Genomic DNA, 16,029 nt, shown 5'->3' with positions numbered 1-16,029 from the left:
GAAGTTTTTCTTTTCTGTTACAATTCGAAAAAAAAAAATGCAGCTGAAGCGCATCGAATGCTCTCAGAAACTTACGGTGATGCTGCTCTGAGCAAAAGAACGTGTGGGGAATGGTTTCAGCGTTTTAAAAATGGTGATTTCGATGTCTAAAACAAAAATGGTGGTGGAAGAAGAAAAACCTTAAAAGATGAACAACTAGAAGCATTACTTGATGAAGATTCGTGCCAAACCCAAGCAGAGCTTGCCGAATCGTTGGGAGTGAGTCAGTAAGCCATTTCAAAACGTTTCAAGGCCCTGGGTATGATTCAGAAAGAAGGAAACTGGGTGCCGTACGAGTTGAAACCGAGGGACATCGAGCGCCGTCTATTTGTATGTGAGCAACTGCTTCAAAGACAAAATCGTAAGGGGTTTTCACATCGAATCGTAACCGGTGATGAAAAGTGGGTTCGATACGATAATCCTAAACGCAGAAAATCATGGGGAAAGCCCGGGCATGCTACTTCGTCGAAGGCAAAACCGAATATTCACGTCGCCAAGGTTATGAATTGTATTTGGTGGGATCAGCTCGGTGTGATTTACTACCACCACAGGAGATCGCTACCGAACGCAACTGATGCGCCTTAGTCGCGGCCACAATATCAAGAGCGACATGACAAAGTCATACTCCAACACGACAATGCTCGGCCTCACGTCACAAAAGTGGTCAAAAAGCACCTGGAAACGCTGAAATGGGAAGTCTTGCCCCACCCGTCGTATTCCCCAGATGTCGCATCTTCTGACTTCCACCTATTCCACCGTTCGATGGCACACGGCCTGGCAGATTAACATTATCCAACCCTTCGAAGAGTTGGAAAAATGGATTGCTTCATGGATAGCGTCAAAAGAGGACTCCTTTTTTCGAGCCGGGATCCGAAAATTGCCGGAATGATGGGAAAAAGTTGTCGCTAGCGACGGACAATACTTTGAATACTACATCTGTAAGCACTTTTTCGCAATAAAGCTTTAAATTTTGGAAAAAAAACGGCAGCAAAGTTGTACACCTGATAATTTGGAAAGTGACATGTAAACAATGAATTTCGGTTATAAGTAATGAGATGATGAAACAGTTCAAATATTTTTTATGTAATCTAGACAACATACCGCAAATGCAGCATTCATCAATATTGCACTTACAGCATTCGAAACATTTAAAAAACATGGAAACTGAAATAAGGAAAAGATAAACCATTTTGTGACCATGCACGACATGTAAGTAGAAATCCACTGGATCCATTATAGGTTATTTTTTGTCGCTGAATTCGCGACCTCTCGGCTTGTCATGCCCGTAGAATGATAATAGGTACATAAATATAAAGTGTCATTCAATTTGCTAGCTTGATAAGTTTCACGACTAGTAAATGTTACTGGCCTTTGCGTTAATAATTAACACCGTTCAGCTGTACACTTTCACATCAACATCAACGACGAAAGCATATATCGTGCAGGTAAACGCACTACTTTGACTATAATCATGACTCGTTCCACACAAGCGTATCCAAGCATAATAACTGCTTTCGCTTTAATAAATGATGGCTAGCCTAAATCAACATGGGATTTGCTAGCATGAAATTGTTTGGAATATTCAACAGGCAGACCGAATGTCAACCAATCATGTCAGGATGTTTACCGCTCGCTACCAACTTAATTGGATTCCCGTGGTGAACCCGTCCGGTCGATGGTTCAGATAAGAATAGTTGCAATTCTCAAACAATTCGCTATCATAAAGTGCGACACGAAATGTACGATTTTTCAAATGAATACAGTAGAGCCGAAAATGATTGACCTAATTGACGTAGTCTAAAAAAAGATAATCGTTATATGAACGAAAACAGCATGATTGGAGAAAATTAAATTGAGCAACGGGGAATGTGGGTGGGGAAGCCCCAAGCTCTGAAGTCCAAATAATTAATTTACCTTCATCTGTCTCATGGAAATTTTTCTACTTTGTTCGACCGATAGCGATTAGGATCAGGCTGTGTACACGTGTTTCGAAAGAATGCCAAAATTGTGGTAACAACTGTCTACATTAACGATTTCAAACATTGAATTCGAGACATCAACGGCAGTTTTATTAGGAATATTTAAAACAAAGGAAGGGATTCTAATGTTAGTAGACATTTTCGTAGCACCAATCAGGTTATTGTCCCACACAGTAAAAAAACAACTGCAAAGTATATCGGATCAGAAGGCCAAGTTCCGAATCGAAATTTAGTACATAGACTTTACTTTGCATGTTTGTGGAGAACAAATAAAATTAAATATTTATTAATACGATGTTTATGAGTAACATGAAAATATCCACTCATACACGACGGAGTAAGCAAATAGTCGAGCAGTGTTATTTACTGATGGAATATTCCAACTCTCAGTGGTTACTGAACCTACTTTTATGAAGACAGTACAATGTAATGCGTAATATAAGAAAATATCTATTTTCACAAAAGTTGATTTAGTTGAGCAACACAATTTTTTATTAGAAATCATTAACTCCACTTAAATTCAATTAGTAATTTGGTTTACCCTGCTGAAAATTTTCATGGTTAAAATATATAACATGGGAATACGAATAGCAGAAAAAGAGAGCATGTGTCCCATTCAAATAAATGCATCGAACAAAACCATAGTACTTTATTGGAATCACCGTACATTGAAAACTTCTCGAAAAAGATAATATTATGAATATCCTCCGGCGCACTCCTACACTCTCGTACGATCGTCCCACCGTGGTGTCGCAGGTTAAGGTTATTTCATTCTTACGGATCTCACTCAAACCGGCACAGTATGGTTTTGTTATTGCATCGTTTGCAGTGGCCGTTAGTCTGGGCGAACGATGTGCGGTTTTCCGGTTAAGGACGGGAGAAAATATGAAAATGCGTGCTGGAAATAGTCGGCCTTCGTGGAGTTGCCTTATTGTGGTAAGATTAGCTTCAATTCAAAACGTGAAGAATGGAGAAAGGTTTCGGCAAATAATTTTTTTTCTGATGAAAGATTATACAACATATAGTAAGAGCAATGGGGATCAATTCAATGTTTTTAAATAGGATAAAGTTTGATCATCCATATCTTCTAAACTATACGAGATGAAATGATTTTCGCCCTTATTCTGAATAACGTCGTATCGTTTTTTCCCTCGTATTTCATTTGTATTCCCCATAACGCTAGCAAAATCAAAGGTAGCTATGATTCGATCGAACCACATTCGATCGAATAATCTATACGTCGTTATTCAGAATAAGGGCGTTTATCTTCGACGAAGCTGTTGGATTCAAAATTATTTAAAACTGCACCGAAGACACAAATTGCAATGAATTCGTACTATTTTCCAACGTTTAGGACTTTTCGATCATAGTTCTTGAGCAATTCCAGAAATGTGTATCAGTTAATCAGACTTCACATACTCCGATTAAAAAAAAACTTTTCACACGCCTTTGAGCTTGAGCGTGAGATCACCCCTGGTTAATACTCCGATTTTGATCGGGACTGGCAAATCATCGTTAAATGTACAGCTTCTGATAATTCCAGAATTCATTCATCAGTAGCCGACACCGGTCAGGCCCGAAAGAGTTTCGACTACGGAATGGGAATTTTTTGATTATTTATTTATTTATTTATTTATTTATTCATTTACATGTAACCAACAGACAATGTGTAGTCCCAATGATTAAAAACTATTCCTATTTCTAAGTATGTTTGAAAAATTCGTTTGAATTCTGCTACGCGTAATGTGAAAATCGAATTCGGCCGATACTCCATTGAAAGTTCGTTGTAGACCAATAATAGCACCGTTATATCCATAATTCGTACGGCTAAGAGGCAATCTAAGAAAGACGTTATTCCGAAGAGCTCTACTGCGTACATTTAAAGAAATTTCGCTGAGGAGTGCAGGGCAGTCTATTTTGTTGTTCAACATGTCGGCGATCAACATAGCACGGGACAAATCACGTCGAATGCCAAGGGTGTCGAGTCCAATCAATAATCCACGACTTTCGTAGCTAGGCAGCTCGTAAGGGTTATTCCAAGGTAGCTGTCGAAGAGCAAAACGGACGAATCTGCGCTGTATTGATTCTATTCGGTAGGAGCCGTTAAGGTAATATGGGTAATATGAGTGAGCAATATAGAGACTTTAAACAGTAAATGTCTGTGAAATGTTTTGCTATTCTCATTACAAATCCTAAACTACGGGATGCCTTCGCTACAATAAAGTTGATATGCTGCTTGAAAGACAATTGCTCGTCTAGAATTACACCGAGATCCTTAACACACGTGGGTTCTGTTGATTACTACTTCATCAAGGCAGTAATTGTATCTTATAGGAACTTTTTTGCGTGTGAACGTGACGATTGAGCATTTATCAATGTTCAAAACCATTCGATTTACCTCACACCACTTTGAAAAAATTTCAAGTTGGTGTTGGAGGAAAACAGCATCCTCGTTACTTCTAACTATTTGGAATAGCTTGAGATCATCAGCGAAAGATAAACGTGGACAATTTAGAGAAAGATTCACATCGATAAAAAAAGGAGGAAGATCAGAGGTCCGAGATGGCTGCCTTGTGGAATCCCAGAAGAAGCGATGAACTCTTTGGATACAGCGTCATTTATTTTGATTGCTAATCGGCGATTATTAAGGTATGAGGAAAACCAACGCAGCATGTTAGAACCAAATCCCAATCTGTCTAACTTAGCAACAGTAATGGCGTGGTTAATTTTTTTAAAGGCAGCGGAGAGGTCCGTGTAGATAACGTCAGTTTGTAAACCGCAGGATATAGCATCCGTCACAAACGTCGTGAAGGTCAAGAGATTGGTAGTCGTAGACCGTTTCGGCATAAACCCATGTTGTGTTTCTGCAATAAACCATTTACAATGGTTGAATATAGATTCAAGTATCACCATTTCGAAAAGCTTTGGAATAGCACTGAGCGAGGTAATTCCACGGTAGTTGTCGATGTTTTTTTTGTCTCCTTTTTTATGAACTGGAAACATGTATGAAAACTTCCAGGAATCATGGAAGATCCCAGATGTTAGCGATAAACGAAAAGTTTGGCAGATAGGTGAAATTAAACCGATGGAGCATTTTTCACAAAGATTGCAGGAACACCATCGGGTCCGGAAGAGCTCGAAGATGTCATTTTGGCGATAGCCATTTTTACTGAATCTTCGTCAACACTGATAGTATCCAACAACTGATGTGATACTGGAACGTTCATTGCTGCTTGGGCGATTTGGTTCGGTGACAACACTTCATTGGAGGAAACGCTGGAAAAATTTTCGGAAAACAGTTGACAAATTTCATCTAGATTAGTTCCAACACTTATCCCATATACCATCGACGAGGGCAAATTCGATTCTTTTCGTTGGTCGTTTACGTACTTCCAAAAAGATTTAGGATCAGACTTCAATTTGTTCTGAACATTCCGAAGGTAACGTGCGTAGCAACGTTTTGCTGTCCTTTTATATAAAGAGTAGATGTGTACGTAGTTTGCGCGCAGTAATGTTAGGAATGTTAGTCCAACACTTATTGAGCAATGATAGTATTCGCGCACGACTTAGTATGTCTCAAGATGATCGACACTTATACTTCACGAATGAAAGTTTCAAAAATATTCGAAATTGAAGGCTGAATATATTTGTATTTGTGAAAGCTAAATTCACACCTGCTAAATGTAGACTAAAAGGAAAATTCCAAGTGCTATCGTGGAATGTATAGAGAATTCCCTTAGCTTTTTTAAATGAAATTGACTTTTCTAAAAGAAAAAAGTGAATAGGGTTTATGAAACAGTGTTGGGTAATATGACAGATTTATCTATGTTATTAAAATTATAACATTAACGGATTTTTGCGATGATTGTTATACTTCAATTTATAATCTTGAATGACAAGAAATAACACAGAAATGGAAAGTCCTGGCATTACATTCTTTTTATGGAATTTGGCCTTCCTGTTCCCACTGACCCTATGAATTGAACCGCCAACCCGGGCTAAATTCCACTTTTCACACGTCTCCAATTACAGGGTTACCACATTTATATCAGCATTTTTCAGAAAAGAAATCTGTATCTGGGGATCAAAAACTTGTATTGGAAATCTATGCATGGAAGAGATAAGAAATCAAAGAAAGAATGAAAAAGTCTTTGGAGCCCAAATTTAAAGAAATCAAATCTTTTCTTGGTCTGAATTTTATGATTTAACTTGTAGTTAGAAAAATGTTGGAACTTATTTTTGCGTTTGAACTTCTTGAAAAGATGACTTGTTGAAAACCTTTCAAAATCCAATCTGAAAGTGAGAACTTAGTCTGATTATTTTCATTTTCGTTTATTTAAGGGAAAGTGTTCGGTTACCGGCACCCTTTTATTTTAAGCTCATAACTTCTGACTTAGTGCACATTATGCGAACTTCTATACATCGATCGAAAGCTAAAGTCCCTGTCTAACAACTGATAAAGAAACTAAGTTGATTTCATTGATTGAAAAAAACTTTAATATCAATTCAGTAAAGTGATAAATTTTGGCCATTTCAAAAAAGGGCACCCAAGAAATTTTGGAAAAATATAAGTAAAGAATGCAAATATTCAAAGGAAACCCGTAATTTAGACTTTTCGGAAATGTTTTGGACAAAAGTCCTGGTTCCCGGTATCCGGTTCCGGAAGTACCGGAAATAGTGGTCATATATACCAAAATGGATCTCACTCACTTTTCTCAGCGATGCTTTGACCGATTTCCACAAACTTAGATTCAAATGAAAGGTCTTCCGGTCCCATACGGAATTCCTGAATTTTATTCGAATCAGACTTGCGGTTCCGGAGTTATAGGATAAAGTGGGTTCAATATTGTACACCGTTACTTAAACTGGCGGAACAAAAATCGTAAACAAATGTTATAAACTGGACTCTAAACAGTTATTCTCAATCTTAGGGTCAATTGAAAGGTCTTACGGTTCTACCAAAAATTACTGCATATTTTCGGATGAGACAAACATTAAAATCGTAATTTAGAGTGCGTATTAGTAGTGTTTGTATGTCATGTTAGTTGGTGGCCGTACGAACCGACTTTGATTATACCGGTTCTCGGGTTCCGGTGCCGGAAGTGCATATAATAGTGAACCCACTTCGTTTTCTTAAGGATGACCTACGCAATCAAAGCACTGTTTTATTCTGTATGTTATACACAAACAATCTCTTGGTTTCTTTCAAAAATCGAAGAGAAATTTTTTGAATAGAATACCACAATATTATACATGAGAAAGGCATCATTACACCAATATGTGGATTAAAACAGGTTTTTTTTCTTAGCCGGAGCATCTGCTGTATGAGCAGCTAGATGTTTGGCCAAAACTTTGGCTTGCTTTGTCTCGACAGCAGCTTGCATATCACTGACATTCACAATTTGTCTAAAAAAATGGGGTGCCGGTAACCGAAATCGGTAGACATTTTGAAAATGACAAAACAAATCTTTGGTTGCGAAAATTTTGATAGCATCCGGCATTAACTCACAAAATAGATCGATTTCGCTTAATAAGTATTCAATCCACTCATCTTTTCGATTGATGCAGCAAAAAGTACAAGCGTCTGTTTGCTCCGGTATTTGGCACAAAAAGAATGTGCTGCTATTATACACACACATGACAATTGTCGTAATGACGCTATCTGCTTTCTGTCAAAAGTTACGGTGGGGTGCCGGCAACCGAACACTGCCGGCAACCGAACATCTTCCCCTAGGTATAATGCAATTGACAATCATTCTTTTGTCGTAGATACGACTTACTTTACTATGGGGTGCATTTTCAAAATTTATCCTCTGAGAGAGTGATAAGTTTTTGATCGTGAATATCTCTTGTTGTATCTAACGAATCAACATTATTTTTGCTACATGCCATCAGAAATATGATCACAATTTTATGATAAAATATTCAGTTGTGTGACTCTCAAATAATTCATAATTAAACTTTTCTGAAATGTTTGGTATAAACGAGTATCAAAGAGGCGCGTTTGCCTTTTTCGTATTTTTAAAGCTCATAGCTCAGTGATCTGTGAAAGGATTTATATAATCTAACTACCAATAGAATCGAAATTTTTCAACTTAAACTTGTATAAAAAAAGCATTGAAGTATTTCAAAAGTACACTATTGAAAAACCTGTCTTATTTGACCCATGTCAACACCAGCCAATCAGAAGGCGTTCTGAGGAAGAGAACAAAATATCTGCTGCTGTACAACAAATCGTTCGAGAAAATGTTCCTACAATTTGACCCTTCTGAATGCTAGAAACGAATCCCTACAGCATATTGATAGTTTCTTTATATAAATTATGCAAATCCGAAATGAAATAATCGACATTAAAATTCTGTATGCGGCTATTTTCATAGCCGTTAGGACCGCCCATTAGTGAAAAAGCTACAAACGAAATCACGTAAAAAGAAACCTCTCAACAAAAATTGGATCAGTTTGGATTCTGTCGCCACTGCGAGCAGATGTATTTTGTGTCGTTTGCAAAGCTAGTTTCGCTCCCGGCAAGAGCGATTACGTCACAGCTGCCAGTCATTTGCATTGGTGAAAAAAGAACGGTGGAGAGCATTACACAAAATCAGCCGTTCTAATGGCTGTAAAAGTTTTCTAAAGAACTATTAAGATTTGTTGTTCGCAAATCGAAGGTTAAATATCCTCAGTTTAGTGCAAATCTAGAACAGTTTGGTTATATTTGTGCACTTTTCGCTGTGTGAAATTCACAGTAATACAGATCAAGTGATGCCTTCTTTGTTTTTGCGAAAAATGTGGAAAAGGGGAATGCTTGCATAATTCATACAATTGATCAACTAATTGATATTCGGAAGTGTTAAGGAACATGTCAGTTGTTTTCGTATTCACGACATCCAGTTATGTCTCTGACATTACCCACCCGCATTTTTTACTACCTTACGTTATGACCGATGCCATCATCCTTTCATCTTATCAGAAGCAATTTTTGAAAGCAAAAAATTTACGCTACACTAGTTGAAAGAAAAAGTGAGCATAAAAAATCTTTATTAGCAGGTGGGACATCTGTGTTAATTGTCCTCGATATTCTCTGTTATATAAGTTCTATCCACTTTTTAGAACTAACAATCAGGATAATGGTTTACTTCGAGAATAAACAGTACCATTATTTAATATATTTTAGCTTGTTCATTGTTCACTGAAAATATCACTAGGCAGCTTTTCGATGTAAGGTTTTGCTTCGACTAAACAAGCATTTTAACCGTGCAAAACGACTAATGATCGATTGCTACTTAGTATTTAACTATTAGCAGTGCTAATGTCTCTATTTACAGAATAAAAATCCAGAGAAACAGACATTTTTTCTCATAACAGTCACTCAACGAACATTATGCCCCACCTTCGATTCAACAGTATGCTTCGAGTTAAAATATTGTTTTAACAATTTATAATGATCATTAAAACAAAAAGTAGCGTTAGGAGGATACAAAATGGTGGTTTCTAATTGTAATTACTTGATTATGCAATTGATTTCTGACTTTTATCGGCTTTTTAACGATCTTCAACTAACTAGAGATTATGAGAGGAGAAAGATTATGAAAATATAGAGCCATAGTACTCAAGGAAGAGCAAGGATGTGAAGATAAAGCACGGAAAAGTGAGACGTGACAAGGGTCATTTAAGTAAGCAGAAGGCTTCTCGTATCCATACTTTTACCTACTACCAGAGTAGTCGAACTTAGGCATCTTATACCGTTTTAGTTTTAGAACCTAAACACGGGCGACTCTGACTCCGAGTAAAACGAACACATGGTACGCGTCCTAAACAACAACTCATATAAAAAAGAAAAATTAAACACGCATGGATGCGTGGTGCGACCCGAGAAAATTTTCAGAGCGAAACTACGCGATTGGAGTCCGATCTAGAGCGACCCCAGGTTGCTAAAACAAACTCATCAAAAGTTGTTTTGGTGACTCTAGGTCAGCTCTCGGGCTGCTCTGATCAATAAACGAAAACGGTATTAGTGATACGAATCATTCGAGTCTCTGATATGACAGAAAGTAAAGGCAAATAATAATATACTATAACACTTTACCCTATTTCTTGAAAAAAATCAGAATTTCGATCACAAATTTATCTGATAAATCCGTAAAATACAGAATAATCTTTATATGTGGCAACCCTGATGAGAAACAATTTATTTTTAAGGATGGAGAGACCAATCCGATCAAGTCTTATGTTATCATCGGATGATTGATTTTTTGTGTGCTTTTTTCACATAGTAGCTCGGAAACGGTTGAAAGGTAAAAGATTAGCTAAAAAAAACCCCGACTTTCTTTCGGAGCTCCGGAGACCTCTAGTGTTACATACCATTTGACTCAGTTCGTCGATATTGAAAAAATACTGTGTGTGCATATGCATGTTTGTTCTTACCTACTAATTTTCTCGAAGATGGCAGAACCGATTTCAACAAGCTTACACTCGTTTGAAAGCTACTATTGGGTTATTAATCAAGTTTGAGGATCAAATGGCTATCTCTTTTTGTTCCGGAAATTTTATGTTATAAGTGTACGTAAACGACAAAGTCTACTTTTTATTACCAATATCAACAAGCTTAGGCTCGTTTAAAAGTTACTATTAGGCCATTAATAAAGTTCGAAGACTAAATGGCTGTCACTTCTTGATCCGGAGATATAATGGTATAAGTAACGTAACCGACAAAACACAATTTTTTCGTAACACTCAATGTTTCTGGAAATGACTAAACCTATTTCATCAAGCAGTGGCTCGTTTAGAAGCATCTAGAAAGTCATTGATCAAGTTCGAAGACTAAAAGGATGTCCTTTGCTGTGTCAAGCATACGTCTCCGCATAACTCGGTCCATGGCTGCTCGTCGCCAGCTACTCAGGGCACGGATGGTTTGTAGATCGTTTTATAATGGTATAAGAGGCGTATCCGAATTCTCTTACCGCAGCAAGTTTACGCTCATTTGAAAGCTTATAATGAATTATCGATCAAATTCAAAGACCAAGTTTAGGTTATTTTTGGTATAAGTGACGTAAACAACCAAACTCCTGAAATCGTGAGCCGATTCCAATAAATTCAGGCTCGAGACTAATATTGGGTTGAGGATCGAGTTCGAGGATCAAAAAAACCTAGTCATTTGAAGTTTTGCTTGCTCAGTTTCAAGTGCCAAGTAGTCTAGCTGCTTCATTGTCTTCGCTGTTGATAGTGGGCAAGTTCGAATGAATATAATTACCTTATGATCAAAAAAGAACCGGAATTTTATTAAAAAAATTTAAATTTTTAATAAATTTCTTTATTATCGCCTTCAAAGTACTCCTCCTGCGGCAATACATGCATGCCAACGCTTGATCCAATTTTCCATACAAGTTTTATAGGCCACCGAAGGAATGGCCTTTAGTTCACGCAGCGAATTCTCTTTTATGATCTCTATGGTCTCAAAACGCGTTCCCCGGAATGGAAATTTGAGTCTGGGGAAGGGGAAAAAGTTACACGGGGCCATATCTGGAGAGTACGGTGCTTGGTTGAAGATATTGGTTGAGTTTTTGGCCCAAAACTGCGACACAACCAACGCTGTGTGAGCCGGCTCATTATCGCTTTTTTGGCACCAGCCGAGAAGCGACGCGTTTCAAACAAAAAAAATTAGTTAAAATGTGTTCGGCTGATCCATAAGAGATGCCCAACAACACAGCAATCTCTCTAATCGGTACAGAACGATTTTGCAACACGATTTGCTTCGCCGATTCAATGTTTTCTTCAGTAACAGATGTTGTTGGGCGGCCAGGGATCTCATCATGATCCAAGCTTGTACGACCATCTTTGTAGCATTTATACCACTCGTATGCCTCCTAGACACGATTCACCAAAGGCCTTTTCTAACATTTTCAATGTTTCGGAACACTTAAATCCATTTGCAACACAAAATTTGATGCACGCATGTTGTTCTAAATTTTCATCCATTATAAAAATCGCCACACGAAAATTTTTCAATTTCTTTGTATAGACGCCAAACAAAAACTAATCGTACGATATGCGTCAAAATTTGACCGAATGTGTATAAAAGTGTTGCCAACGTTGAGAGAATAAAAGTTTGGAATTGGAGAAGCGCGGGAATTTTATAATGAAAATTCCGGTTCTTTTTTGATCATAAGGTATAAATGGAGTAATGTATTAAAAATGAAAACTGAAGGAGGAAACTATTAATTTATGTGTATTCTGTAAATGATATATCAGCTACCTGGTTTGTCTTTCATCTATTATCTTGAAACAATTCGAATGTTTACATAAACCTCATTAGAAGGTCGCTCTCACACTATTGAGATATTTTGTTATTTCAAGAGATCAACTGACGGTGGTTAATCTGAGTTTTGATTTGAAGAGAATTGATTGAAGAACTGAATGCTGCCGGTTCGGTACGTCCGCGAAAGTTGTGTGTGTCAGAGTGTGAAGTTTACTGCAGTAGAGAGATCGTCAGTGTGTTTTACATTCGGTTTCAATTGAATTGAATAAAGTTTTACTGCACTGCACAGTACCAGCAGTCTCTTGTTTCAGTTCTACACTGGACCCTTGAGAAGATTTTCTTCTATGAGATACTATTTTAAATCACCAGTGAACATGTTTAGTGAACTACCTGAATCAATCTGAAAGATGACCAGAGAAAAAAACGGGAATCCCGCGCAGTGGACAAGATTTTCTTAATTTATCTTGGCTCTAACAAATTGCATGATTGTCCATTATGATATGTAATGAGACAAAAATTATCAGGGATGTCGTAAAAACACAGATGATTGTCGGGTTCGACCGCTTCAAACCAGACTGATGAGTATGTCATAAACCGGTAGAAAATTTATCACATCTAAACAGTATCTATAGGAAGTTGTCGATCGTTCCACGACCTTAGCATAAGTTCCATAAGACCGATAGTCCATTTGTCTGTTCTAGGCCCGCACTGGTGTCAACCCTAGCTCTATGATTGCCTAAATTAAACCGCTAAGAAGATAAACCTTATTTCAGACACAAGAACAACCCTTGAAACCTTGGGATTGTACAACTGCGAATGTGTTTTTAAAGAATGATGTGCGGCAACCGGTTTTTTTAATCAAAACAAATCATTCATTTGTTTACTTCAAATATGATTCATTCACAGACTTGACGATAACTATCCGATTTTTTAGTCATGCAGGGTTTTAGAAACAAAATCCATGGCTTTTAACGGTGAGGTTTCATAACTCACAGGTAAAAAATATTCCATTCACAGATCTTGTTCTACGTTTTTACCCAAAATTCCTTTCATTCGCTTCGTTGCTATTATCGCTTTTACGATATCGTCTATAAATTCCATTTGTTTGCCTGTACGATTCCTCAATTTGCTCAAGTGACTCGTTCTACGTTTGTGTGCGAGCTAGCATGTTGGATGGTATGGCGAAATACAGGTAACGAAAATAAAAAACAAAACTTCCATCCGTGTTTCGGAACGATGTGGAACTGTAGTGAAAACCCTCACTTTTGAGATCTTGAATTGTTGGAGTTTGAAGCAGGTTGCATGAGTCATTTCACGAAATTATTACTTTGCACATTGGAGACGCAGCATACTTCTTTGTGAGCTAAATATGTACGAGCAAAACGCCGACTAAGAGAAAATGATGCAAACAATGCAATTAGCCTGGCTGGTACTTACTGTTCCCTCAGCATCGGTGCAATTTTGTTGAAACATTCCATGAATTGTCCATCTCGGCATAGCAGATACGGAATCTGCGGCTGACTATTGACGTTCAGTATTCGGAACAAAATACACAAGATGACGGCGATCACCGCCAGGAATGCGGGCGACATGGTTCACGGACAATTGTTCGGTTCGGAAATTTTTAATCCACAAGCCTGACTTTTCTTCTTTTTTCACTTGATAGGAATTACAATTTAACTGATTTTCTCCATGGCACACTAGAAATGCATTTAACCTTCGGAACACGACAATTTCACACCCGCAAGCTCTTTATTCACCCGTGGGTGTGAGCTAATCAAACGAAAAAATCAACTCTGAAACAATGGTATGAAAACTTGGCATCCGCAAAGAAAAGTAACAGAAGTAACAGTATGTTTTCCACCCGCCACTGAAAACAGCCTACTGTTTTCTACAAGTGAACCAACCATTCAACCCGCTAGTGTAATGTGGCGTTAGTAGATAATAGATAGGTAAAACCTAATCATAGGGACGCGTCTGTAGGTCTGTACACTAAACCACCCGCGAAACCGTATACTACATTCGAAACGCACCATTAGACTGAAATCTACCGCCGATCTAACAGGCTGGGTTAGTCGAAAATGTTGTCACCAATACCAGATGAGTGCAGGCCACTTAACAGCATACATCACCACTACCCCTCAGAATGGGTTTGTTTTGGATATGGTTGTTGTTGTTTTTGTTATTGCTGTGATGTGCATCTTCGAAAACATTGCATGCACTGTCAAGTTGACAGTTCGAATTCACTGTTTTGTGGTTCGTTTTCGAATGGTTCCGAAACATATCGTGAAACAATGCCCGCCGGGCGTAAAACTGGAGCTTTGTTTAACGAAAGCTCACGAAGGTTAGCTTTCATGCTTTCTTGAATTCTAAGCTTTCTAATGAAACTGAAAGCATATCCAAACGATGGCTCAATATAACGTGTCACATGATTTCAATTCCATTTGCTTTCTGGAATGAAATCACATTTCGAATTTCACTCCAATGCACTTTTCCGTGTGACTCAACGGATGTATTTGAAGTACGAAATATGAAGAAAATAAACAGCCATAGTTAAAAGATCTCGCGTCGTGGTTTATTCAGCTGAAATTCAAGCGAAGCAAACGTGGCTTCGGTGGGTATAGTTTCAGGCGTATTTATGTTATGATGGTCTTCTTTCCAAAAAAAAATCAGGCGTGTCTTGAAATATGAAACTATTTCAGATATGAATTGAAATGATTAATATTTTTGTTTGTATTTGCGAAGGATTTTTTCACTTTTTAACTGATGCTTTAAATCTTATGCTTTTGGACAGTAAAAATGAGAGCCGAAAATGGTCGCTGGGGACGTATATGTGGAATTTCTATTCTTTCTTACATTCCGAAACTGTATGAAGCAATTATCAGTAATAAACTGTTTAGTCAAATTAAAACTAAAATCACACATATGCAACATGGGTTCTTTAGAGGACGTACCACTGATTCTAATTTACTCGAATTCGTCCAGACCGCCATGGACAAACGAAAATTATATATGTCATCTTTATATAGATCAGAGAAAAGCATTACATCGTATTGACATAAGAATGTTAATATCCATGAGCTAAGCTGAGCTGGAGTAGATCACCCGTAGTTGCACTTCGTGATTGACCGAATGAGTGGAAATGTACAATGAACCAAGAAAATGAAGCTTGGGAGAAGCAAATCATTTTCACTGTACAGTCCTATCTTTTCATTAAAGGATCAATAACGACGCCGGCTACGACCAAAGGCTGTGCTACCAAATACAAATTATAATACGGAGTACTTCGACAAATTTTCAAGGACACATTTTGCATCGTGCGGTACACTGTCAGAGTGACAATATACTTTAACGAGTTTTCTATAAAACTAGCACACTGAAGGGTAAGAACAAGTTCACCATAGTTACTGTTTATTGTAGTGAAAAATAAACTTGAACTATGTTGTTGTGTATGAGATATGGTTATTCCATATCGGATTTTGTTTTTGTCCTCCTTGGCTTTTCAGAAATTTGCTCCTTGGCTTTTCGGAAATTGCTCAGTATTATATGTTAGAATGTCTCGGCAATGTTCACCGAATCGTTATGGTAGCCATCCGTTCTTCACATTGCAAATCACTCCCGTCAGAGGAGTAGGAATTTTTCCAACATCTGCCAAATGCGGGGAACCTTTACGTCATAATACTAATAGAAAATAATTCAATTAATAAGTTTATCCATCATGAAAGAAAAACTGTTGTGTCTGCCACCGTTCGGGCTATA

General features: G+C 37.7%; 1 protein-coding gene across 1 annotated transcript in view; it reads right to left on the bottom strand.

The window, feature by feature from the left end:
- LOC131428214 (abhydrolase domain-containing protein 2) overlaps positions 1-14,351 on the bottom strand; it is a 46,694-nt gene extending 32,343 nt beyond the window's left edge. The window contains exons 1-2 of the mRNA XM_058591965.1: positions 14,178-14,351; positions 13,708-14,066 (exon numbers count right to left, since the gene is read on the bottom strand). Coding sequence (XP_058447948.1) covers positions 13,708-13,862 — 155 coding nt within the window. The 5' untranslated portion in view covers positions 13,863-14,066; positions 14,178-14,351. The remainder of the gene's footprint in view (positions 1-13,707; positions 14,067-14,177) is intronic.
- Between the last annotated feature and the right edge of the window lie 1,678 nt (positions 14,352-16,029).

Source organism: Malaya genurostris, chromosome 2 (genome assembly GCF_030247185.1).
Source record: "Malaya genurostris strain Urasoe2022 chromosome 2, Malgen_1.1, whole genome shotgun sequence".
NCBI lineage: Eukaryota > Metazoa > Arthropoda > Insecta > Diptera > Culicidae > Malaya > Malaya genurostris.
Note: the sequence above shows the minus strand (reverse complement) of the source record. Positions and strands in the feature narration are given on the sequence as shown.